This window comes from Macaca fascicularis, chromosome 6 (genome assembly GCF_037993035.2).
Source record: "Macaca fascicularis isolate 582-1 chromosome 6, T2T-MFA8v1.1".
Classification (NCBI taxonomy): Eukaryota; Metazoa; Chordata; class Mammalia; order Primates; family Cercopithecidae; genus Macaca; species Macaca fascicularis.
Window position 1 is genome coordinate 147,452,138 of NC_088380.1, and position 27,227 is coordinate 147,479,364.

Consider the following 27,227-nt stretch of genomic DNA (forward strand, 5'->3'; position numbering starts at 1 on the left):
TTTTGTGTTGTTTTAAATCAATATCCTGAAAACTCAGAAGTAAAAAAGAGAAAGAAGAAAAATATATGTAATTTCATGTAAATTTATTTAAAACACAGACTTTTGGCTGGGCACAGTGGCTCAAGCCTGTAATCCCAGAACTTTGGAAGGCCGAGGAGGGTGGATTGCCTGAGGTCAGGTGTTCAAGACCAGCCTGGCCAACATGGTGAAACCCCATCTCTACTAAAAATTCAAAATTTAGCCAGGTACAGTGGTAGGTGCAGGTGCCTGTAATCCCAGCTTCTAGGGAGACTGAGGAAGAAGAATTGCTTGAACCCTGGAGGCAGAGGTTGCAGGCAGCCGAGATTGCACCACTGCACACCAGCCTAAATGGCAGAGTAGGACCCTGTCTCAAAAATAAATAAATAAATGAACAAATAAATAAATGAAGTAAAACACAGACTTTTGTGTTAAGGGGACCTAAACATGACTGTCAGCTGAACTCAGCAATCAGGCAAGTAATTTAATCTCTCTAAAGTTCAGATGTCTCATTTTTGCAATTTAAGTACAATAATGTTGACTTATGCATTATAGTTCATTTATTTAAACACATTTTTAAAACCATTTTAAACACATTTAAAAATGCCAGAAGCCTGCTAGACTCTGACTATATAGCTATGCTTTTTTGAATATCTGAAGATATGCATGTGTCTAATGAGTAAAACAGATATAATCCCTTTCATAGAGTTTACTGACAAAGAAAGAATTAGGATACATGCAACAGTATGTAATAAAGTGCAAAATCTAGTTCTGTGTAGCTACTTAAAACATATTATATGCTTTCTTCCTTTCCTTTTCCCTGCCTGATCTTATTGCCATAAGAAATCTTACTGTGATTTTGGCAAATGAATCTGAGAAGGATATTGTTGCTGATGGACTAGTATAGAAAATAGCAGCATGACAAATTAAATGTGTCATTGGGGAAGTGAGATTGTATAATGAACTGAGTTTCCTGGTCAGTCCTGCTAGAACTGTGCCTTTCAGCAAAATGAGTTTGATGATTTCATTCCAAAGATCAAGTTGCAGCAATTTTCATCATGAATGTTACCCAATCATGGAAAAATTGGCAACATTTCTCAGCAGATGTTACAGTCTTTCTTGAAGAAAGGTTCTCTCAGCTGACAAGCTAACGATAGTGCTCCTGATGGCGAGGGGAGAGATGGTGATGATGATTGATTGATAAAAAGTATTTCAGTCATATTTCCAGGTTTATAAGATGATTTGCAAACATTTTCTCTTGTTCCCTCTAACACTGCTAGTAGATAATGGAAACTCCTTTGGTCTGTAGATAATTTTATGCTATGTTATATGGAATATCCATAGCATTTTGTGAACTCAAAAACAAAGGAGGAAGCAGCTTGCATATGCATATCTTGCTAGCAGATTGGTAGAATAGAGAGAGCAGTAAGTGTGTGAGGACCATTGAGGTAAATTGTCCCAGAGTTGTAACTTTTTCTGGGCCTGACTTTGGCTAATTCTCTGAATACCAAATATCATGTAGCCATTCACAAATCTGTCTGAAAATTGAGATGGTGATCATTTCTCTCCTGGGTGTTATGAAGAAATGTGTTTATTAAATACTTTGCATCCCTTGAAGGAACTATATGAATGATAGGAATAAGAATTATTGGTAGGTTGGAATGGTCTATTGATGTTACTATGGCTTTGTTTCTACCAAATATGGTAAGTATAATGTAGAGGAAAATACAAAATACAACTTTTATCCCCCATTTTTTCATTCAGCTATACCTCAATATTCAGTGACAGGGCTACCTTAATCTCCACCCATGAAAACACATCTAGAGGAGTGTCACAAGTTTTTCACAGTGACATTTTTGCTTACTGATACAAGACAGTGATGATGACTGATGATGTCTCAGTGATTTCTGAGTAGCTTCTAACCAGCGCGTAACTCCCCCAACAGTCTTTAAGTCTTTGGGTGCCCATATTTTCCTCTTTGTTCTCCCCCTTCAGACTGACAGTTTGTAGAGAGAGGGCAACAGATCTTTCCAATACACAACTGTTGCAAAATATAGCAGGTTTTTCTTGGATTTCAGCTACTCCCTGTTAAACAATCAGAGCTTAGTGAACAGTGATTCAGTGAGGAGGGAAAGCACTCAGGAAGGAGCAGGAACAAGTACAAGTTTATGAAAAGGATTAGGTAGCAAAACAAGGTCAAACTCTGCAGTAGTTTGTTTTCCTCTCCCTGCTATCCCTCTTCAATCAGCAAAGAGGCTGTTATCAGTTGCTGGGGTTATGACTGGGCACATCCGCCCTGGGTCAAATATGCTGCAGTCTGCAAAGCCAGCAGCAGATTGCAGTCCTCTGCAGTCCAGCCAGGCCAGCAGAACTTGTGTAGCCATGTGCCCTGTTATAGCTGTGATACTGAATTGGGAATGGGGCACTTGAGGGCAAAAGCAATGAAAGCTTTTCCTTTCTCAAAACAGACTGTTCTTCCCGTAGTGTTTTAAGAACACAGATGTGTATTGGGCAAGGCAAAGCCAAAGCTGGCCTTTACAAGATTATTAAATCTGGTCTTCCAGGGTATCTAATCTGTGTAAGGACTCTGATGAACTAATTTTCTTCTAAAGTGCTATGTATATAGATATTATCATAGAGTTACATGTGAAATGGCTCATTCAGTACTTTTTTTAGATGCCCGGAAATATTTAATTTTAACAGCATCCCCGGGAGAACATTGTCTTGTCATTTTAACAGAAAACTCTCTTTGTGATTTTGCAGCCACGACAGCCCAACCCTGACTGGCGTTACTCTGCTTCCCTGAGAGCAGGCATGCACAGGTATGTATTTCCCTCCTCGTTCACTCAGAAGTAACCTTAACTTGGTATGGCTCAGATAAACTGTGTCTCCATAGACCAGAAGCAGCTGTGAAAACTAAAAAGCTTCAGGTACTTTGCCAGGACAATGCAATTTTTTTGTCCCTGTGTCTATTCCTTGAAAGATTGCAAATGGTCAGTGCCAAATGCTTATCAAGTGCTGGAATATAGAGTCCTCTGTAAAATCACAGAAACAGGCCGCTGTGTATTTTCTCCCATCAAAATTTCTACAGGGAAGTAATTTCAACCTCCTTCATCCCTCTCTACCTATGCTTTCTTTTCCTCCTTTAAAAACAATAATTAATACTCATGCTTTGAGAATTGGGTACATTGTACAATGTATTTACATACATGTTGTCTACCTTGTTTTTTTTTTTTAATCTCACATTGACTGTTACATCCTATTACCCTCAATAACTGATTACTGTTGTTGTTCATGTTCATGCCTATTAGAGTGTCCTCATCTTTCCCATCTGTTGCTATCTTATTGTCATCAATGACATGGGTTCTTCAGAGGATGAGCCATGTAAAGGGCTTTTATTGGATATCTGGAGACCAAACCTAGCTTACTTTAAATTAACCTAGAGTAACAGCATTAGTCTAAGACTCAGATTAAATATAATTTTGCTCTCTCTACTTTGTCTCTCTGACAGTAATTGATTAACTACCATTATTTCTGGAGGTGATCTAGTATCCATGCCATGGGGCCAAATAAAAGATTCATTATTTGCAAATGTCTTTGGAAACCAAATGGGAAGGACGAAGAAACAAATGATCACTGGTCAATATAGTGAAACCCCGTCTCTACTAAAAATACAAAGATGAGCCAGGCATGGTGGCGGGTGCCTGTAGTCCCAGCTACTTGGAGGGCTGAGGCAGGAGAATTGCTTGAACCTGGGAGGCCAAGGTTGCAGTGAGCTGAGATCCCGCCACTGTACTCCAGCCTGAGTGACAGAGTGAGGCTTTGTCTCAAAATTAAATTAAATTAAGTTAAATTAAATTAAATTAAATTAAAGGGTCCTCTAATTTTGATGAGGATTTTCTTGGACATTTTCTCTTAGGATCCCACTTATTTCTTCCTTCCATCATTCATTCATTCATTCATCCATCCAACAAATATTTGAGAGATTAATATGTGTTAGTATTAGACATACGTAAATGAATACTGCACCTTGTTCTCTTTTCTCTTGAACAGTTTATGTTCTATCTCTGCTTGCCTCTAAAGGTCTCCCATTTTGTGTCTCACTCCCAGCAATGTTTTATGCTGAATTAGTCTCTTCTGAACTGAGATCTGTGAGTGGTGGTGATCAGGTTTCTCTAGTCTCAGGAAATACAGGGTGGGTCATCTATGCCTAAAAGATATAGAAAGAGTAAAATAGAAAATAAGGTTAAGAATTAATTGGATAGCCAAATTGGAACAATACTCCAATTATCAGAAAATAATTTTAGTGTGTTTTCTTCTTTAGAATAGAGAACTCGAGAACAAGAGAACCTACAGGAGAGTCTTGGAGCTTTTGAGAACAAGCCCTCCTCATCTGCTTCAGCATCGAGATGTTAAAATGGCTTAGTCCTCTGATGGGCTTCCTGTTAGATTTAGTGAGCACTACATGGCGTTAATAAGAAACAAAATTGCCATAAAGATAGAACATGTGTATTCCTGGAATAGTATAGCAGGCAGTAAGTAAGTCAGCAATGCTTCTGCAGTTTATGCAGGGTGACTGCTCAGCAATAATTGCTTCAGTTCAAGCATGAGCAGAATGTGTTAGCTGCAGCCCTGTCTTCATAGATGTAAGCAATTTCTGAGGGTGGAAGAAGAGCTGGGAAAGCATTTATGATCTAACTGTTATCTGGGTCTGTGTGTTTATTCAGCTCTGTGCACCTAGAGGAGGCTGGCATTCTACGGGCTGGTCCAGGAGGGCCTGATCAGCAGTGGCCAACAGTATCCAGTGCAACACCAGGTAAAGAGCTGGGGGTCTCTCCATTCTTTCTTGGGTTCTAGAAAGTGATCAGATGACCTATTTTTGTAAAATCAGGAATGTTGATGGCTCTTTTTCTTTTATCTTTTTGTTCTTCCCTTTTTTCCATACATACATGATTTCCTTACATATATGATTATTTTGATTTTATACCTAATGCTTTTCAGGAGTTGAAAAAGGATAACATAAGAAAAGTGTGCACGTGTGTGTATGTGTATGAAGTTTTTGGGATTTGTTTGTTTGTTTAAATCAGGTACCTTTCAAATGCCATCCAAGACATGCTGAGAAGATCTGGTGGCCTTATGCACAGAGATGACACTGTTAACAAAGATCTTTTGGTTGAAGACTATGGAAACCCACCCAAAGTAGTAAGGAAAGAAAGAGAAAAAGTAGGAAAGAAAGAGAAGGAAGGAAGGAAGGAAGGAAGGAAGGAAGGAAGGAAGGAAGGAAGGAAAGAAGAGGAAGGAAGGAAGATGGTTTCTCATGGAAGTGGAAAGTTATCAGAACCAAGGCATTGTTTTGAGTTCAAGTCAAAGTTAATCTGCTTCTCTCTGCACATCAACAACATTCTGCAGACTGACTTTTAGTGCCTTGGCATGCATGTTGCCAAACATGATCGCCTCACAATTTCTTAGTTTAGAGGAATAATAGGGACCCTTTCCTAATCCAAACTTTCAGGAAAGAGAACCTGCCAAGTTGTGTAAAAAACCTAATGACTGGGTGAGTATAGGAAAATTGCTTAAACTCACATTTCCTTGGTATCCTTATTCTTGCCCTATCACTAAAGCAGGGTCATGTAATAGAAATATGGCTTTGGAGGCCCATAGCTGTGGCAGTTTTCAGAAAGGGAAGATTAAGTGTTGGTAGAGACACAAAATATGTCTACTCTAATCCTCTATTAATAGAACATCATGATGATAATAGTAGTTACTAATTATTAAGCCATAATATGCCTTGATACTGTGCCAAGTACATTGTATGTGTGGTCTCATTTTTTCTTTAAGTCAAGCTTGCAAGGGATTTATTATATCTATTCTACATACGAGAAACTGCAGAGACAGAGAGATTAAACAATGTACCCAAGTTCACATAGCTTGTAAGTGGCAGAGGGTAGGATTCAAACCCAAATGTGTTTAGTTGCAAATCCAAGTATATCTGGCACTTATATTCGTAACATGGCTGGCTTGCAAGAATCCGTTCAAATTCAAATACATATCTACATACATAACAGATGACATAGAATGTGTATGTAAAAGGTTTTTTTCCCAAAAATAATCAGATGCCTTTCAAATTATTAAGTAACATGCAGCTAAGGGCCCATTTTTTGCTGGCAACTCTAAGGGCGTTCATTGATTCTAATCAGCCAGGATTTGCTATTTATGGATGTTGCACAATTCAACTAAAAGTCACATTTGTCCAAAAAATATACAAGTTGAAGCAATTCATTAGAGAGCTAATATTGCCAGATTGCAAGGGAAAGAACACAAAATAGTTCATTGACAAATCTGTACCCTCAATGCCAATGACGGAGTGAAGACATGATGGAGGAGGAAGTGGTTTTAGATTGCCAAGTGTTGCAGGATGTGGAAGCATCTGGGAAGGTGAGAATTTCCCAAAGAAGCCACGTGAAATCATGACTTTCTACCCTGCCTTTGTTTCAGTTTTTCTTGCTCTTATGGAGGCATTGTAGGTCGACCTGGTGAGCCAAAAACTAACTTTGAATACATTCTCCCTCCCAGTGGTGATGCTGGTTGATGTGTATTCCTAGGTAAATGTGGATCAGGAACCATGTATTGATATTTCATACATCTGGCCAGGTCCCTCTTTCAGATTCAAAAAATGTTAAGAACCTATCTTTTTTACAGAGATAGAGGAGGGGATCTCCTTGTTCCCTTTTTTACTGTCCCAGCCCCTCTTGTATAACCCATTTTATCCAGAACTGTGCCTGGCTGCTGACACATGAGTCACAGTCTTCATGGACTATGCTGGATAGGGCTTACATCTTCCAGCTACTCCGTGGCAACCTAATCATACTTTTCAATACATACCTCTGCATCAATGATGTAAAGTTAAAGGGATTCTCTACTTTCTCCCCGTCTTTCTGGTACTTTTAGGCTTTTAAGACTCAATACATGTTCTGCACTGCTTGGAGGGAATATGGCATAAAGATTAAGATTATGATTTCGAGTCAGATTTGAGTTGAATTCTAATCCCAAGCTTACTTGCTGAGTGAGCATAGACAAACTGCCTGAATTCATATTTTCTTAATTACCCTTTCTGTAAATTGGGTGTAGCAATAGTAATAACACCTGTTTTATTGAGTTACTATGACTAAAGGAGAAAAAAGAACTGAGCATAGTGCTTGACATATAGTTAATAAATGTCTAATTTTTTTTTTTTTTTTTTTTTGAGACAGTCTCACTCTGTCCCCCAGGCTGGAGTGCAGTGGCACGATACTGGCTCACAGCAACCACCGCCTCCTGGTTTTGAGGGATTCTCCTGCCTCAGCCTCCTGAGTAGCTGGGACTACAGGCGTGTGCCACCAAACCTGGCTAATTTTTTGTGTTTTTAGTAGAGATGGGTTTCACCGTGTTAGCCAGGATAGTCTCAATCTCCCGACCTCGTGATCCACTCACCTTGGCCTCCCAAAGTGCTGGGATTACAGGCGTGAGCCCCTGTGCCCGGCCTCACTGATGAATTCTTTTGCTTTGTTGAGAAACTGTTCATTTATTTTCACAGTCTGCAAAAGCCTAAGATAAAGATGCCACACTCTGAAGGGATCAACAAGGGCATCACCAAGTGATGTTTTCTGCGGGATAAACAAATCAGGCATTAAATTGGTTAATCCTGATTACTGGCCCCTTTCTCTAGCCTCCCCTTTGTGTGAGCAGACCCGGACCACAGGCTTTCTTATTTCCTTTCAGCTTCCCTTGAGACTGAGCAGAGAGAGAAAATTAGCTAAATTGGGAATGCAGGGAATACGGTTGCAGCCTCTTCTTCAGATGGAAGAATGTGTTTGGGGGTTGGGAGGGACATTAAAGGGCCAGTCGCTCATGTTACAGCTCTTTTTAACTTCAGGAATACGAATGCCCTGAAGTGGTTTTAATGAATGCCCTCTTGTGATCAGTTCCTAGAGGCAATCCCAGAGGTTATAAAAGGACTGCCTCTGTCTGTGAGGGAACTGGTCTGGCTTCAGTAGGCCAGGCTGCTTTGTTATCTGTCATTGGTTCTTCCAGCTCCTTTTTCTACATTTCAGGGGATCTCAGGCCTTACCTAAGGCAACAGTACATTAGTTTTAGAGTGGGAAATTTTGAAATTTTCAAAATTTTGAAAAGTTTTGAAATTTTCTGAACTATCTTCAGAAAAGTTCAGAAAATTTCAAAACACACAGCACTGCAGAAGATAACATTATAGTTTCTCAAGACCCCAGGGGATCTGGGACTAAACAGCGAAAGATTAGTTAGGTAGGGGAAACCACTAAGGCAATGAGGCTTAGTTGGAGAACCTTGGTTTAGACAATGGTTCTCAAAGGAGCAGCAACACCAACAATACCCGGAAACTTGTTAGAAATGCAGATTCTTAGGCTCTATCCTAGACTAATGAATCAGAAATTCTCAGGATGGAGGCTGGGTGTGGTGGCTCGTGCCTGTAATCCCAGCACTTTGGGAGGCTAAGGCGGGCAGATCACTTGAGGTCAGGAGTTCAAGACCAGCCTGGCCAACATGGCGAAACCCCATCTCTACTAAAATTACAAAAATCAGCTGGGCATGGTGGCGGGCGCTTGTAATCCCAGCTACTCGGGAGGCTGAGGCAGGAGAATTGCTTGAAACCTGGAGGTGGAGGTTGCAGTGAGCTGAGATCGCACCACTGCATTCCAGCCTGGGTGACAGAGTGAGACTCTATCTCAAAAAAAAAAAAAAAAGAAAAAGAAAAAAAGAAAGAAAGGCATTCTCAGGAATAGGACCCAGCAGTCTATGTTTTAAAAAGCCTTCCATGTGATACCAATCTACTCTAAAGTTTAAGAACTGCTCTAAGGTCAATATTCCTGAGGTTGTCTTATATCATTACAGGCTGAGAATCCATGCACAGAAGCCATCTGTTTATGGTTCTTGTGAGAAGAAGGGGGCCTTTTCCCATGCCCGAGAGATAATTGTTAAGAGCTCAAGCTTGGGAGTCAGTGACCCTTTCTGAATTCTACCTCTGCCACTCAGTAATTGTATGTTCCTGGGAACATTACTTAACTTTCCTGATTCTCAGTTTCTTTCTCTATAAAATGGGGATAATAGTGGTGTGTACCTTGTAGGGTTCTTGCAAAAATGAGATGAGATAATGCACATACATTGCAGAATCTGAAGAACAATAAGGGTTTAGTAAACAGTAGCTATTTTTAAATGATTTTTCAAGGTATGAGTCTATCCTTCAGCTTCAAAATTTAGACCCAGGTTGTTCTGAGTATTCTCTGTGGGAAGAATCTGCTATAGAGAAGATTTTTTTAAGTGCCTGTCTCTTTGTTTCCTTAGGGGATTGCTTTTGCCCTGATTTGCCACATCTCTTTACTCTGTGGAAAATGGACACAGTTTATGTGCCCTAGTTTTATATGGGGATTTATAATCTTAATTGTCTCAAGGATTCTTACCTCTCTGACAAAACCAACTCCCCATAGAAAGACTCCATGGAGACTCCATCTCTGGTCCTTCCCCAGAAAGAAAGCATGATCCTTAAGTTTTTCGGAATCTATTTAGGAGCACTGTCAACATGAATTTTTCCATTTCATGAGTGAGTGCAGCCTCAGGCCTTGTTGGAGAATTTAGAAAGCATGCTGTTCCACTAACCTGTTCAACCTCAACTTCTGCCGTTGTCATAGCAATGACAGTCCTGGGAGGTGTGTGCATATCCTTATTAGGAAAAAAACAAATGAGGTCAGGGATCTGTGTGAGTGGGGCAGCTCCCGCCTGTGAGTATCCTTCGCTCTCACCTGCCATCTGACAGCCCAGGAGTGCCAACTTGGCTTAGCTTTCTCTACCTGAGGAAAGTAAGTCCTCGTAAGATGCACTTTTACTTTCTGGGGGTGTGAAATTCGTTGTGTTTGCTGGAATTCTCTTTGCAGCTTATGATAAAGAATTTGTTTGTTTTGGATTGACCTGAAGGGAGGAAGCAAGGGTGTGGGAACGGGAATTAGCATCCTCTACCTAGGAGAAGCCATGAAGCTTACTTAAGTCTTTGCTGGCTCCATCCATTCATGACTTTCTTCATCTTGTTCTTGGGAAAACACTCTGTACCTTCCACTTTTAATGGTCATGTAAATAAAAGACTAGAATGGAGATTTCCTGGTTTTCTGAAATTAAACATTTTTGTTTATGAAAAGATTCTAAGATAGTTCTTTCCCTAGACGCTCTGTATTTCCTTGGACCTCTCATTTGGCCCATGGTAATTATTCTAGGATTGGTGGCCTGGGCAGAATACAGTCATGATTAAGACCATAATACATAATAAAAGAGTTTCTTCCATAACAGTAGCCCCAAATAGAGATCATGTGTCTCCTGAAACCTATCCAGTCTCATATGCACTCAGATATATGCTCCTGGATACAACATTTTAGAGAGTGTAGCGAGGAGAATAGAGCAACACTGTTCTCTTAGGCTGCAGTTTCCTTCAAGCCCCATGATGGAGAGAAGCAGGCTAATGCAGGGTAAGGGAATAGAGACTTACTATAGTTTCTTCAGTTATCATTGATTCCTTTAATATGCCAGCTACATTGAAGCAATACAGTCTGGCCCCTGAAAACCTTGTCAGGAGAAACAACTTTTGAATATATCTTGAAAAATAAAACACTTTATCCCTTCTTTTGTTTAAGAGGGTTGCATAAAACAGGAAAGTTTCTGAATTACACTCCCTTCTAGCTTTCTTTATATACCATTCTTTGTAGCTGAAGTTTTAAGCCCCTTGTCAAAAGGGAGATTCAAGTTTCTGCTGGGGAGATGTCAGTGTCACAAAGGGCCAAGGAAGTGGGGGCTCACCAACTTTGCCACCTGCCTCAGCTCAAAGGTGATGGGCCACCTGTGTGACTGAGAGCTTTGTGGGAAAGAGGATACGGAGGGTGGAGAGTCTGCACTTCACTCTGTGGGAAAAATTGCTGAGATTGTTTAGAATTGGTAGGCTTGGAACTCCTCCTGGGAGGTGCTTCAACAAGAAAGACCTGCTTATAACCTGGGTTGAGGGCAGAGGAGGAAGATAGTTTGTAATTCCTTTGTTTTACGGCTCTGGCAAGCCCTGTCCTTAGCCTCACTGATACAAGTAAACTAAAAATGAAAGTCTGCCCTAGTGACAGCAAGGGTCTTTCATGGCAATATTTTAAAATAAATTCTGCCCAGATTTCAAAGGAACGTGAAAATTTTATCTTCAGAGGCAGTCAGCTTTGCAGTTGAAAAGGTCATTGCCTAATCTGGAGAAACATATTCAGTTCAAGCACTGGCTAGAGACTAGGGGCCCCCCAGGAAAGGGCCATAAGATTAGTCACTGCCAGGAAGCCTGGCAATGAGTATGTGGACTGGAGAGGAATCTTACTCTGCCTCAGCACTTGGAGTCTCCATTACTCACAATCAGAAAAAGAGGGAGAGCAGAAATAGATGGCATTCCACATTTATCTCAGTGAGACCAAGAGCTTCCTCAGCAACAGCCCTGTCTGAAATGGTCTATCTCCAAGGGCATGGGCTAGGCAAAGGATGGGAAAAGTCAGTCCTGAAGATGGTAATACTAAAGGAAGTAAGGGGGAAGAAGGATGCTTGTGCTACTTTTGAAACAGGAAATTGAGAGCTTTGTAGAAGTCAGACTTAAGAGGCATAATAATAGAAAATTAGGGTATGAAAAGGTAACTTTTAAGAACCAAATGTGGACCTAAGAACACAGAGAAGTTTATTGTAACTAGCGTTGTGTTCCTTGTCTGCTGGATCCCAAACAATGTACCCTCGGTCTTGAAATTATAGATGCCATTACCTGTAAAAAACCAAACAAACAAACTTTAAAAATAAGTAAAGTCTGCCCTGTACAGAAAGTCTAAACAAGCAAGTTTGTTGGTGATGTTCCAAGAAGGTTCACCAGCTTGGGCTTTCTACCAACATTGTCCCAATCTTGTGTCCAGAGCTGTTGCTGTAGTTGGTATCGTGTGAAGCTGAAGAGTGAGGTGACATTCCCCAAGTCTTCTCTCGTCTTTTTCAACTGTGCGTCATAAATACTGTCTTACCCAAGAACACACCTGTTGGATCTCTTTTCCCATAATCACCTGGAGTCAGATGAGTACCGTAAAGGTCTGTGGTAAGACGAAGCCTCAGCCAGTATTAATGATTTACATTAGATGCACATCAAGCTGCTTTCAGAGAGTCCAGATTTGTGGGGATAAGAGCATCACTAGGTATATAAACAGCCCTAGGGTGGATACCTTTGAGCCTGTGAGTTTGGCTCTGTGTTGGACGATGAACCATGAAATAGAGCCCGGAGGACATTGTTTTTTTTAAGTATATGTTCCAGTGAGTGGGTCTTTGCTGGGTCAAGTTTTTTTTTGTTTTGTTTTGTTTTGTTTTTTGTTTTTTTTTTAGATGGAGTCTCGCTCTGCCGCCCAGACTGGTAGAGTGCAGTGGTGCGATCTCGGCTCCCTGCAACCTCTGCCTCCTTGGTCCATGCTATTCTCCTGCCTCAGCCTCCCCGAGTAGCTGGGACTACAGGTGCCCGCCACCATGCCCGGCTAATTTTTTTTATTTTTAGTAGAGACGGGGTTTCACCATGTTAGCCAGGATGGTCTCCATCTCCTGACCTCGTGATCCGCCCGCCTTGGCCTCCTGAAGTGCTGGGATTACAGGCGTGAGCCACCGCGCCTGGCCTGGTTCAAGTTTTATGCATCTTTAAATCCCATACTGTTGCCTCCTGAATTGTAGAAATAGTCTCTTAGAACAAGAGAAAGGAAGACATTTATTGAGAACTGTGATAAGCGCTTTACATGTGTTGCATACTTAACTTTGAGAGAAGTACATTATTATTCCCATGTTTCAGATAAAGAAATTAAAGCTCATAAGAATTAAGTGGCTTTCTTACATTCACACAGCTAGTAAAAATGTTTTTTGCTCACCATTGTATTCCCAGTGTCAAGCAGGATGCCTAGCACACAATGATGCTCAATAAATTTTGTTGAATTCATAAATAAATGCAGTGGTAAAGGCAGTATTTGAACCCATGTCTGCTTGCTGTTGAACCCTATACACTTAACACATTACTATTACCTTGTCCTGCATGATACATGAAGGGAATAGCTTGGTAACTTGGAAGAGACTATTTACTGTCTGAATTCTAGGCCAACCGTAGGGGGTCTGGATTTATTTCCCATTACTGCTGTAGCAAGTTAATCATAAACTTCATGGCTTAAAACAACACAAAGTATTATCTTCCAGTTCTGGAAGTCAGAAGTCCAAAGTGAGTTTCACTGGGCTAAAATCAAGGTGTGTTCTTGCCACTATATAACAAGGATCCACTTTCCTTTCGTTTCCAATAACAGGCTCCTTATTTCTACCTGAGCCCTCACCGGCAGCACCTTTAATGTCCATATTTGTAACAACAATCTGTTCATGACAATTTAGGTTTGCTCCTCACTTTTTTTCTGAGTCCTCTTTAGTAGAGCCATTAATATGCATATTTCTACTAGCAGCCTGTTCAAGGTAATCTAGGCCATTTCTATCATGCTGTTCAAAATTCTTCGACTCTGCCCATTTCCCAATTTCAAGGGCACTTGCGTATTTTTAGGCATTCATAACAGCAGAACCCCACTTCTAGATACCAAAATCTGTATTAGTTTCCTAGGGCTGCCATAACAAATTAACACAAAGTCCCTTTTGCCATGTAACATAATATATTCACAAGTTCTAAAATTAGGATGCAGTCATTTTGGTGGGGCCATTATTCTGCCTACCACATGGTTTTTCATGTTCAGGCAGAAGTGGCTCTGTGTGTGTGTGTGTGTGTGTGTGTGTGTGTGTGTGTGTGTGTGTAAGTTAATTTCAGTAGAGAATGAACTAGCGTAGAGAAAGAGAACTAAGATGAGATGTGTCATGGAAGAACAGTGACTGATGATGCTAACTTTGCTCAGTCAAGAAGCATGATCCATTTAAATCATGCTTTCAGTGATCTACCCAATCAGATAAACTACTCTCCCTTCCTGGGAAGAGTAAGGAAGGAAGTAGATGAAAGATGAAAAGTTTTTTTCCTAGCACATCCCTGCAAAGAATGGGGATATTGGTTTGGTGGGCATTCCCTTTTCTAAGAGCAAAGGTGGAAATGTGGAGAGAGGAGAAAAATAGTTCCCAATACATTATTGTGTTCTGGACTTAGAGATGTTGTTCTGCCCCAGGTTTAAGAATATTGTTCCAAGAGTTGGGAGCAGGCAGGAGAGGACAGTACTCTTTAGATCACCCAGAGGCCGATCTGTAAGGATTCAATCCTGGGGCATGGTAGATAATGGAAAAGTCACTGTCACAAGTGATGCCAGGAGATGGGGCAACACATATTGCCTGCCTTGTGTGCATCTAGTGTCTGTGTCTAAGTGAAAGCAGATTATATCCAGAACTTCCCTGAAAAAAAGAAGAAAGAGCCTGATTGGTGTATATGTGTGTGTTAGGGGTTGAGGGGTGGGTGATGCTCCTGCCAATGTTCCTAAATCCCACCTGCTTTTCCTGTGATGCTTCCTGTGTTGTGGATAGGAGGGTAGGATGGTTCGGGGTCAATTTTATGGATGCATATGTATCTAAGGATGTGTTTGGTTTTGGGGAGCATTTTGTATAACAACCTTCACTCTAGCTCCCTCCTTGAGATTCTAAACAAGCTGGATATCTCCAAAGCTTAGGCCCTCTCCATACTTACAGGAGCTCTGACTGGAGATGAAATCACCCCTTATACTGCTGACAATTATTAGGCCATGGGACCCATGAAAGAGTGTCCCCAGAGTCCAGCATCCCCTGTGGGCTGCTTGTGTCACCAAGATGTCAATCCAACTGCTGTTCTTGCAGTCTGCAGTCAGCAGGGCTGTGTTTATTCAGCGGTCAGTGTCACATCAATTTCCTTCTGTTGCAACAAGTATAAATCGATTCTACATATTTGCCTTTGGGAAATTTCTTTAGAGGGAAACTCACTAAAGCTAATTTCTTTAGCTTTTTGGTATGTTTTCTCTGAATCTGGGGATTTAGAGATATAAATTGGCTTCTTTGGTCTTTTCTTGCCCAGGGTCACAACCTTGCCTCCAGGATAATACCTTCTAAATGTTTGTGATTTGAAGGGCACTACAAAGATCCTCACAAAAACCACCTCCCAGCCAGGTCCCTGGGACTCCATCATTAACCACCATCATCAGCATTTCTCTTTTAAAATCCTTATTCATTCCTATTCTCCTTCTTTCTTTCTCACATACACACACACACACACACACGCGCACACACACACACACACACGGGAGAGAGAGACAGAGAGAAAGAGAGAAAGAAGTGAAGTATATAGTATCCTTTCTAGGGATGCTTTTCTTGGCTTGGCTCCAACGTAGAATTTTGTTGGGACCCTCTACATATAGTCATGTACCAAATAACGACACTTTGGTCAACAATGGACCACATATGTGACAGTTGTCCCATAAGATTGTAATACCATATTTTTACTGTACCTTTTCTATGTTTAGATACACAAATACTTGCCATTATATTACAGTTGCACAGTATTTTCTACAGTAACATGCTGTGCAGGTTTGTAGCCTAGGAGCCACAGGCTATACAATATAGCCTAGGTACGTAGTAGGCTATGCCATCTAGCTTTCTGTAAGTACACTCTATGATGTCCATACAACAAAAATGCCTAGTGATGCATTTCTCAGAACATATCCCCATTGTTAAGTGATACGTGATTGTAGTCATCATCAAACATTTATTAAGCACTTAGGTCAGGTCAAGCTCTGTTCTAGGTGATGCAAATATAATATTAAATATAACACAGTCCTGCACTTATAAATCTAACGGTGAAGGCAGAAATGTAAAGAAATATGATGGAAATATTATATTGTCATGTGATAAGGACCATGATAATGCCCTACATAGGCAGGGTCAATGAAGGGGAAGGAAGCTGGGACAAACCACCAGGGCCTGTTGGTCCAGAATGGGACCCAGGGTCTATCTATGTCATAATCAGTTCAAACCCTAGGTAAATGAGGTAAGCTGTTCTGCCTTTCTTGAGACAGTCCCCAAATTGTTTTCACAGGGCCCAAACACTCTCAGCAACCATGAACAATGGATGTCGTGGGTCCCCAGAAGATGGAATTGGAAATTCAGGGGACTAAGTCAGAGATTATTTGACATTTAATACTGGATATTGAGGCCAGGCGCGGTGGCTCACACCTGTGATCCCAGCACTTTGGGAGGTTGAGACGGGTGGATTGTGTGAGCCCAGGAGTTTGAGACCAGCCTGGGCAACTTGGCAAATCCCCATCTCTACAAAAAATATAAGAATTAGCCGGGTGTGATGGCATGCACTTGTAGTATCAGCTACTTGGGAGGCTGAGGCATGAGATTCACTTGAACCTGGAAGGCGGAGGTTGCAGTGAGCCAAGATCACACTACTTCACTCCAGCCTGGGTGACAGAATGAGACCCTGTCTTGAAAAAAAATTTAAAATACTGGGTATTGCAGGATGGCAAGTAGGATGTGGAGAGGAGGCAAAGGAAACAATGTGTGCATGCAAAAACAAAAAACAAATAAACTGAATTGTATAGCCTGGGTTAATAGGATGAGTGCATTTGATGGATGTGGTGGGATAAAGAGATGTTAGGAAATGAGATCAGAAACGTAGACTGGAATCAGATTTTGTAGGACCTTAAACGTCCTGCTAAATAATTTGTAGTTTCATTTGTTGGCCATGGAGAGCTACTAGAAGGTTAGTTGGTTTGTTTATATTTAGGAAAGAAGATTCTTGTAAGTTTCCTTTACTCTACTGAATTTTCAAAAATCAACCTACAGCAGTCCCAACTTATCTCGGGAGATACGTTCCAAGACCCTCAGTGGATGCCTGAAACCTCATTTAGTACTTACCTTTATATATATTATGTTCTTTCATAGGCGCACCTATGATAAAGTTTAATTTGTAAATTAGGCACTTGTGCTTTGGGGCCAGTATTAAGTAAAATAAGGGTACTTGAATACAAGCACTTTGATACCGAAACAGCCAATCGGATAACAAGACACTTTCTAAGTGAACTAACAGGTGAGTAGCGTAGACAGCATGGATAGGCCGGACAGAGGGATGATTCACATACTGGGCAGGATGAAGCAGGATGGCTTGAGATTTCATCACATTACTCAAAACAGCTTGCAATTTAAAACTTATGAATTGTTTATTTTTGAAAATTTTCAGTTAATATTTTCAGACTAAGGTTGACTGTGGGTAACTGAAGCCTCAGAAATCAAACCTCAAATAATGGGGGATCACTGTGCTGAATAACATGTCAAGATGAGCTATGAGCTTTCAACTTAGTGTTTTTCTTCTCCCAAACCAAATATTGGAAACTTTGGAGTGTTTAGAAAAGGAGAATCAAAACGGGAAGTAAATGCAGCATTTTTTTATTGTAAAAAAAGAAGGGCGGGCCTTGGAAATGTTCTTAGGTAATCCTGGTGGATTTGGTATGTCATGTCTGAGAAAATGTGAAGAGTGAAGGGCAGGTTTAAAATTTGTCTCGTGTTGGTTTCTGAAGGGAGATAGCATGGCATTGCACAGTGCCTCACATTTCTATCGTATCACTTAATAATTGTGCAACCTGTGCTTCAGATTTATCAATGTGTAAAAGAGGAGAGACCATAGGCTGTTGTAAGTATTAAATGAGATAATGCATGCAAAATGCTTAGAACCATGCTTAGTTCATGGTAGCCACTCAAAAATGTCGTCAGATCTATTACTACTCAATTTAATGCTCCTGGCACTTAACACAGTGCTTGGCACACAGTAAAGAGGATTCAAAATGTTTTTGCTAGATTACATGGAATGGTATGGAAGTGTGCAGGGTGGGGTAGAGGGTTCTCCTATTATCTTGCCTTCCTTATACTGCAGTGTGCTGACAGCACCTCCATTTTATATCCTCAATGCACAGATATCACTACTTGTCTAGAAATGGTTGCTCAAGGCTGAGAAGTGACACAGCAACACAGAGCCTGGGATTGCTGCCAAATTTTAAGAAGCACAGATTGTAACAAAGTAAGGGGGGAGGCTAGAGAAGAAAAGTTTGAAAACCCAACCAAAGTCAGAAGCCATTTTGTTGTCAGGTAAAATGATGCCTCATAGATTTTCAGGTGGGGCAGGCAGTGTGAAACCTTTGGGAATAGTCAGTGTTAAGATGTGGTGCTAAGGGAGGAACCCAGTAGTGCTCAGGCCTGGGCAAGACTGGCTTCTTGGGGCCCAGCATTTAGAAAGGCCCTGTGTGTTTTGATATACTGTCACTGTCTTGAAGTTCTTAATTATTTGTTAACAAGGGCCCCCTCCCGCCATTTTCATTTGGCAAATTTCACTGGTTCCTGCAAATTATGTAGTTAATCGTGGGTCCAGGCTAGTTTTTGAACCATGTCGGGCTAGTGTTCTTCTGAACCTCTCTCTCTTTGATTTAATTACAGAAGAAACAAAAGTCATAACAAATTATATCTGTGCAGGACTAAAATAAAATGAGTAGTGCCTCACTCCCTACATCCAATCATGCTTTCCAAAAGTAACCACTACCAATAATTTAGCGTGTAGCTCCAGAATTCTTTATATGTCTACATTTTAAATTAATGTATTTTAAAATAAAATAGAATTACATTGTTGAAGAAAGTATTAAACAATACAGCATTATTTGCATGGAAATATTTATTTCCCTCAATCCTATTTCCCTTTGGTGAAGCAACCACTGTTAACAATTTTGTGTTTATCCTCCAATATTTTTTTGAAATTAATCAACTTTACTTTTTAGAGCAGTTTTAGGTTCACAGAGAAGTTGAGTAGAAAGTGTAGAGTCTCATGCACTCCTGCTCTCCCACGTGCACAACGCCTCCTACCCCCCCCACAATGACATCCTGCCCAGAGTGATACATTCATTACAATTGATAAAACTATATTGACATCATTATTGAAACTATCATTACCACCCAACTTCCATGTTTACTTTAGGGTTCACTCTTCCAAATATTTCTAGCATCACTTAACAATGGGGATACACTGAGAAATGTGTCGTTAGGCAGTTTTTTCATTGTACAAATATCATAGAATGTACTTTCATAAACCTAGATGATATAGCATACTACACACTTAGGCTTTATCATATGGCCTATTTCTCTAAGGCTACAAGCCTGTACATCATATTACTATACTGAATACCGTAGGCAATTGTTACACAATGATAAGTATTTGTGTATCTCAACATACCTAAACACAGAAAAAGTACAATAAAAATATATTATTATAATCTTATAGGACAACTGTCGTATGTGTGGTCCACTGTTGACTGAAACATGATTATAGGGCGCATGACTATATAGAGATTTTCAAAAAGCAAAATGGGATAATGCTATACATATTATACAGCTTGTGTGTGTGCATATGTTAACAAACACCTTTCTCCATTAGTACATATAGACTTGCCACAATCTTCTTGAGTAAGGGTATAGTACTATGTTGTATACGTATATCATAATTTATCCAATTTCCTGTTGGTATCTATGTTTTCTAAACAATGCAATATACATTCTTATACATATTTCTTATGCATGCTTACTAGTATTTATATAGGATAAATTTCTGGAAGTAGAATTACAGAATCATAGGATATAAAAATATCAAATTGGCAAATTGGCATTCACTTACCTGTGATTGAACTGCACTTGTTACATACTTCCCTCTGAGCCTTCCATCCCCACCTCGAGCTAGTGCTATATGTCACTTAACTCGGTGACGTCATCATCAACAGACTTAACCTCCACAGTTAAAAATGCTAGAGCAAACAGAGGAGAAAATTTGCTTGTGAATCATAATAGCTAACCTGTATTGAACAGTTAAGCCATGTGCCAAGTATTATTCTAAGCACTTTACAAGTATTAACTCCTTTAATCTGTATAACCACACCCAGAAATTTTTGTATTAATATACCCATTTTACTGCTAAGAAAACTGAGACCCATAAGATTAAATAAGATCACACATCTAGTAAGGGCACCAGAATCTGAAGCAGAATTGTCTGACTTCTGAGTCTGTGCTCTTAACCACTGCACACACCGTCTCTAGAAAGTTTAATGCCATCTTTATGCCAGAATTTATCTACCTTGTTTATCCTTTAAAACTGTTATTGTATTTATTCATTTACTTGTCTTTTCCTCCCACTGTACTGTAATTCTTTGAGAACAGAGTACTTGTCCTAATATTATTCATATTTATATCCCTAATTCCTAATTTAATGTCTGATTTATTGTAAATAAGTTTTTTTTTTTTTTTTTTGAGATGGAGTTTTGCTCTTGTTGCCCAGGCTGGAGTGCAATGGCACAATCTCAGCTCACTGCAACCTCTGCCTCCTGGGTTCAAGTGATTCTCTTGCCTCAGCCTCCCAAGTAGTTGGGATTACAAACTTGCGCCACCACACTAGGCTAATTTTGTATTTTTAGTAGAGACGGGGTTTCACCATGTTGGTTAGGTTGGTCTTGAACCCCTGACCTCAGGTGATCTACCTGCCTTGGCCTCCCAAAGTGCTGGATTACTGGCGTGAGCCACGTGCCTGGGCTTGTAAATAATAAGTTTAGTTGAATAAATAACAATGCCTCTGGGAGGTAGCTATTATATCCATTTTACAAATGAAGAAACTGTAAGTAAATGTTAATCAAAGAGTATCCTAGAAAATAGTAGAAAGCAGAATGCCAGAGCTGAGATTTGAACCCAAGACTTTGATACCTCGTCCAGTGTGCTTTCCACCATGTCTAAGCAGCCTCCTTCACTTCCTCCTTCAGAGGGCTATGGAGAGTAACCTAGCAACCATTTCTAAGCTGGAAAATGTCACAGCCCGAAGTCTTCAATCCCCTAGGAGGAGCAGAGCCTGATGGGGAGAGAGTCATTGGAAAAGAGAATTTCTGGAAGTACTACATTTGGGAATAGGTGGTTAAAGTGGGAGTTGGATTTGTAAAGGAATACTACATAGTAATAATACCCATTCTTTATTTCAGAGTTTCTGCATGACAGACATTGATCTGTGTGATTTATAAGCCTTGTCTCTTTTTAATGTTCACAATCCCATTAGATGGTTATTGTTATCTTTGTTTTGCATATGAGAGAATGGGAGCTAAGAGGCCAAGTGCCTCACTCAAAGTTCACAGATAAGTGGTGAAGCAGATTCCAACTCAAGTCTTTGTTACCCAAGAACCTACATTTTAAGCATTGTGTTACCCCCTGGATATGACAGCCAACTGAAGAGGGGGTATTTTGAGAAGAGACTCTAAAGGGAAATTGCCTTCCCTACATCCCAGGGGATGTTAGCAACCAGGAAACAAGGTAGAGAAAACTGTGCAGCCTGAGCCCTGCTGGGTTGCGGGGGACTCATGGAAAGAAGAAATGTGAGGTTTTTTTTAGCTAACTACGGAGACCAGCCATTCCAATGTTTGAATCTGGGTTCGCAGCACATGATGTCTTTATACTCTTAACCTAGAAATGGCAGAGTTATTTTGGGCACAAAGCAAGAGCTGTGGCTTTAAAAATATGCCAAGTGTATTTATCTCTTCCGCTCCAAGATTACTGAAAATTAGCCCAGCTGTAGCTTGGGGCACCAAACAGCCAAAAAATCTTCTTCCAGCTCAACTCATTCCACCCAAAGAGGGTGAAACACCGAGGAGTAGCAGGTCTAGCGGCCTCTGGGGAGTGGTATTAGATTGGCCTCCCCATTGCTAAGCCTGACATCCAATCACACATGCAGCACTCTCCCAGCTGCTCTATAGATCAGAATGCTAGGCCTATGAATGGAGCTCAGCTCTGTCTCTTCCCTCATCTCCAAGGCTTCACAAGAAGTAAACAAAACAAACAAAAACTATTTGATTATTGAGCCAAGGAGTCAACGTGAGAATAGTTTTTCACCTTCATTATGAAATCCCTTTGTGGGGCTGAATGTGGTGGCTGACACCTGTGATCCTAGCTCTTTGGGGAGGCAGAGGTGGGAAGATTGCTTGAGGCCAGGAGTTCAGGACCAGCTTGGGCAACACAGCAAGGCCCTATCTCTCTCTATATATGTATATATATATTTTTTTAATTTTTTATTTTTATTTATTTATTTATTTATTTTGAGACGGAGTTTTGCTCTTGTCGCAATCTTGGCTCACTGCAACCTCCTTCTCCCGGGTTCAAGTGATTCTTCTGCCTCAAACACTCGAGTAGCTAGGATTACAGGTGCCTGCCACGATGCCCAGCTAATTTTTGTATTTTTGGTAGAGACAGGGTTTCACCATGTTGGGCAGGCTGGTCTCAAAATCCTGACCTCAGGTGATGCACCTGCCTCGGCCTCCCAAATTGCTGGGATTACAGGCATGAGCCTCTGTGCCTGGCCCCTATCTCTATATGTTAAAAAAAAAAAATTAGCCAAACATAGTGGCACACAGCTGTAGTCCTAGCTATTCAGAAGGCTGAGATGAGAGGATCACTTGAGCCCAGGAGGTCCAGGCTGGCAGTCAGCCATGATCTCACCATTGTACTCCAACCTGGGCAACAGATATAGACCTTGTCTCTAAAAAAAAAAATAAAAATCCTGTGTGATTTAGGACAAATTATCTTGCTGTAATTTAAGCCTTTGGATTCCTTTTTTATAAAATAAATATGCTTTACATATGTATTTAGATAAATACATTTATAATAGCTTTAATTAATTGTAATTAAATCATTTAAAATTAAATACATGCAAAATACCCAATAAACTGTCTAATCCATAATAAGCAATCAATAGTCCTTAAACAAATGAATCTTCTGCTGCTCTGATCTTAATAAGTAAAATTTAATGAGTGTTTACTTTGCGCCATGCACTTACACTATGTGCTGTATAAGGATAATTACATTTAATCTATAACAACCCTATGGGGCGGGCACTACTATGATCTTTTTTTACGGATGAAAACTGATTATGAAATAATTTGCCAAACAGCACATAATTTACATGATGTAGCCAGGTTTAAGCCTACTATTCTGATTACAGAGCCTAAGATCTTACAGAGAACAGGGAGTATATTTTTACATTCCCTTGTTTCCATGGAAAAGTCTTTCCACTGTCTATTGAAGGACTAAGCAGCAGAGGGGAAGTGCTGGAAATGCTAGCCCAGGTGGGCTTAGCTTCTTCCCTCTCTCTCTGATCCTGGACAGGATTTGGGTTTCAGACCACGATTCTCCTGTGTTTCGTGGGCTGTGATTACTCAGATTAGGTCTGCTCAATTCATAAAGGACTGGCTGGGGTTGGGGGTGAAGGTGTGGGAGAAGGCGGAGCTTGTCCGGACAGTCGGTCCAACAAACCCCACAGATGGCGAAATAGGGGGCGGGGAAGGAGCTTGAGATGTTTTACAACCTGGGCTGTTTCAGCGGTTGATGGCGGATGGTTTTTGCCTTTTGGTCAGCCTGAGTATATACTATCATTCTACAATCGGCCAAATTCTGACAGAGAGGGAGACAGAGAGAGAGGCTAATTAAATTGATGCCCAAAGCCAAGAAGGAGCAAAAGAAATCGGGGCTGCTTGAAAAAGACTGCAGTGGCTGACTTGGGTGGTGAGCGGAAATAAGGAGGAGGGAGAGGCGCAGTGTCCCTGCGCGGAAAGTTCGCTTGCAAACCCGGAATCTGCACAGCCTTCGGTGCCCTGACTCTTTCCTGGGCATCGAGAGGCAGCAACAGCTGCCCGCGCCGAAGAACGAGCAGTCCAGGGGAGCTGTCTGGGGCTGGGCCGGAAACGACCGTAATCATTTAATAGCCTTTGCCGGCTGCACTGACTTAGCAGAGTGGGCGGTAGGCAGGCTCCAGAGTGCTGTCTGGCAAGATAGTCCCCGGCTTTAATCAAAATGATGGGTTTTCTGGAAGCTCTTTATTAACCTCGGCACTGAAATCCCAGAGCTGGTAACAAAGGGATGAATGGGGACCAAAGGGGCGGAGCCGAAACCTGGAGCCCGGCTGCATCCGCACCCCTTCCCCCACCTCCACTCCTTCTTTCATCTCATTCTGGCTTAGGGCTCCTGCTGGCATCTCTGTGCCTCACAAATAGTAGTAACAAAACAGGCAATAACCATAATAATTGGCACATTTGTATAACGCTTTAGGGTTTTCAAAGGACGACCTTGTTATACAGCTCGGGATCTGAGTCTCCTAGTTGGAGTCAGACTCCCTAGTTTTGAGTCCCAGGCTCCACCAGTTAGTGACCATGTGACCATTGGTCCTTGGTCCCCTCATCTCTAAAACAGACACATAACACAGACAGAGATATTAGAAGTATCTACTTCATAGGGCTCTTGTCAGGACCAAAACCTATGTGGCATGTAGATCTGTTTAACTCTGTTGCACGCACACAGGAAGGGCACAATAAATGTTAACTACATCGACAACCCTGTGATGTAGACAGGAAGGGGATCATTTCCATTTTATGGATGAAGAAACTGAGGCTCAGAGATATTTATGTAAATGGCCCAGGACTATGCACTAGTGAGAGAACCAGGGCAAGTCCTCAAGAACAGAAAGAGAACAAAGCAAGATGAAGAGAAGAAAAGAAAAGCGAACACCCTCCAACACCCTCCAGCACATGCCCCTCTGAGAGCTTTCCTGAAAATAGTATCCTTGGTCAAAAAGAATTTGTGTTCTTCTATTAGGGAAAGTCAGTGTAAATCAGAAAAGCCCTCCTGGCCTTAACAGAACAGTTCTAAATGGGGATGAGGGTGAGTTTAACAGGCCTGGCATTTGCTTCGCAATCTTCTGGCCCTTTCCTGGCATTTGCCTTGGCAAAGCCTCTGACCTGATCATTTCTAGTCCCTGAGGCTCAACTCCATCAACTCAGACAGCCAGGGTTAGTTTAGCATGAAAGAGGAAAGCTGGAAATTTTGCCAAAAAGACTCCTGGGCAGTGCCTAAGGAAAGTGCCCAAATTGGATTATAGGATGACATGAAGTGACCAGCTGTTTCCAGAGGGCAGGGTTTTTTGTTTGTTTGCTCTGTCGCCCAGGCTGGAATGCAGTGGTGCAATCTCAGCTCACTGAAACCTCTGCCTCCCGGGTTCAAGTGATTCTCATGCCTCAGCCTCCCAAGTAGATGAAATTACGGGCATGCACCAGCACAGTCTGGCTAATTTTTGTAGTTTTAGTAGAGATGGGGTTTTACCATGTTCCCCAGGCTGGTCTTGAACTCCTGGCTTCAAGTGATCCACCCGCCTCAGACTCCCGGAGTGCTGGGATTTTAGGTGTGAGTCACCGTTCCTAGCCCCAGAGGGCAGTTTTTAAAGTAGAAGTGAAGATCTGTATGTTTTCATTAAAATATAGGTTGTTCTGATTTTAAAATGTATCCCTACCCATTGTGAAGATATTGGCTAATCCAATTAAAAAAAAACACCATATTTTGTATAATTATGATCATACTCTGTTAAATAAACTTGTAAATCCTATTAAATCCTATTGGGTTGTAATCTATAGTCTGGGAAGGGCTCTGCCTAAAGATTCAGACCCCTACCAGATTTATATTGTCTGAAATCCTCTTTCTAGCCTCTAACAGGCCCATTCATTTGAGTCTTGACTGCATCCTCAGTCTTGTCTTTGCCTGAGGGTGAGCTAGGACCCTGGGAGCGGAAGGGAGGGGACTTGCCAGAGATCCTAGAAGGGAAAGGAGGCAGCACTGAAAGAAGAAACATTTCTTTGATCATTTACTGAGCCTGGCCCCTGATTGGGGTTAGGGGTAGAAATGTGCTTCTTCCGTTTTCATCTTCTTCAAAAGGGAGTATCTCCTTAATTCTGCCCCAAAGGCATGACATTTTATACGCAAAGCCAGACAAGTGTCTTGAGTGCTCTTAGCCAAAAGGAACTCAGATTAGGAGGCCAGTCAGTGTTTGTCAGATCCTTAAGCTTTTGTTTTACGTGGAATGAGTCACAGTCTACATGCTGCTGAGCTCTCAGAGATGTTTGTTTATACAACAACCAGAACAGGTGAGGCACAGTGGTCTGTGAGGGACTGGAGAAACCACACCTTGTTCTGCTCCGTGGAAGCTGGACATGTGGAGGAGGCACCTGACTAGATCTCCACTTCCTGGAGTTTAGGCTGAGTCATATAGAACCAGGAAGCTCAGTGACATGTTAAAGTGGATTAACTCTTGGCAGTCCTGCTGTGAGGGGCTCCCTCTGCCAATACACACAGCCATTAATGTCCTTTAACTCTGCAAGATGAAGATATCTCTGTGTTCTGCATTTCCAGATGACAGTGCTTAGGCCTCATGCAGAGTCCTGGTTATGGTTGAAGAAAAATTTCTATTTTGGGCTCTGAGGGCAACTACAGGACTGTGGAGTGGTGCTGAAACCCAGTTTTAGGCGCCAAATCAGAGGCTTTTAAATACATTTCTTCTTACGCACGTCCGTGTGAAGAGACCACCAAATAGGCTTTGTGTGAGCAACAAGGCTGTTTATTTCACCTGGGTTCAGACGGGCTGAGTCCGAAAAGAGAGTCAGCAAAGGGTGGTGGGATTATTATTAGTTCTTACAGGTTTTGGGATAGGCGGTGGAGTTAGGAGCAATGTTTTGTGGGCAGGGAATGGATCTCGCAAAGTACGGTCTCAAGGGTGGGGAGAATTACAAAGAACCTTCTTAAGGGTGGGGAAGATAACAAAGTACATTGATCAATTAGGGTGGAGCAGAAAAATCACAATGGTGGAATGTCATCAGTTAAGGATATTTTCACTTCTTTTATGGATCTTCAATTGCTTCAGGCCATCTGGATATATACGTGCAGGTCACAGGGGATATGATGGCTTAGCTTGGGCTCAGAGGCCTGACATTTCTCTCTTTTCTCAGTCTCTCAGAGACAGGACCTGTATTTTAAAGGTTAAACAAGCAGATTCTGGCTGAGCTCAATTGCAGATTTGATTAACTTAGATAGATCAAAGACAGTAGTCTCAGAGAAAAAAATTGTTTCTCATCCCTAAAGTGCTATTGTGTCAGCTCTGCCGGGGGAAGCTTGGTGTAAGGAAAAGGGTTTGGAAGAGAGAAGAAAATTTCTTGCCCCCTCTCCTCACTGCCTGCTGTAAATTTGTAGTATCTTTATCTTGGCCTCCTAAGTCCCAAGAGCTGCATTATATATAATTGCCCATATGTGATACC

General features: G+C 41.3%; 1 protein-coding gene across 26 annotated transcripts in view; it reads left to right on the forward strand.

Moving 5' to 3' along the window:
* The window catches only part of LOC102136630 (protocadherin alpha-C2), a 199,956-nt gene that overhangs the window by 165,168 nt on the left and 7,561 nt on the right, over positions 1-27,227 (forward strand). For all 26 annotated transcript variants that reach the window (XM_005558021.4, XM_073994445.1, XM_045394335.2 and 23 more), the window contains exons 2-3: positions 2,782-2,840; positions 4,746-4,834. In XM_005558021.4, coding sequence (XP_005558078.2) covers positions 2,782-2,840; positions 4,746-4,834 — 148 coding nt within the window. The remainder of the gene's footprint in view (positions 1-2,781; positions 2,841-4,745; positions 4,835-27,227) is intronic.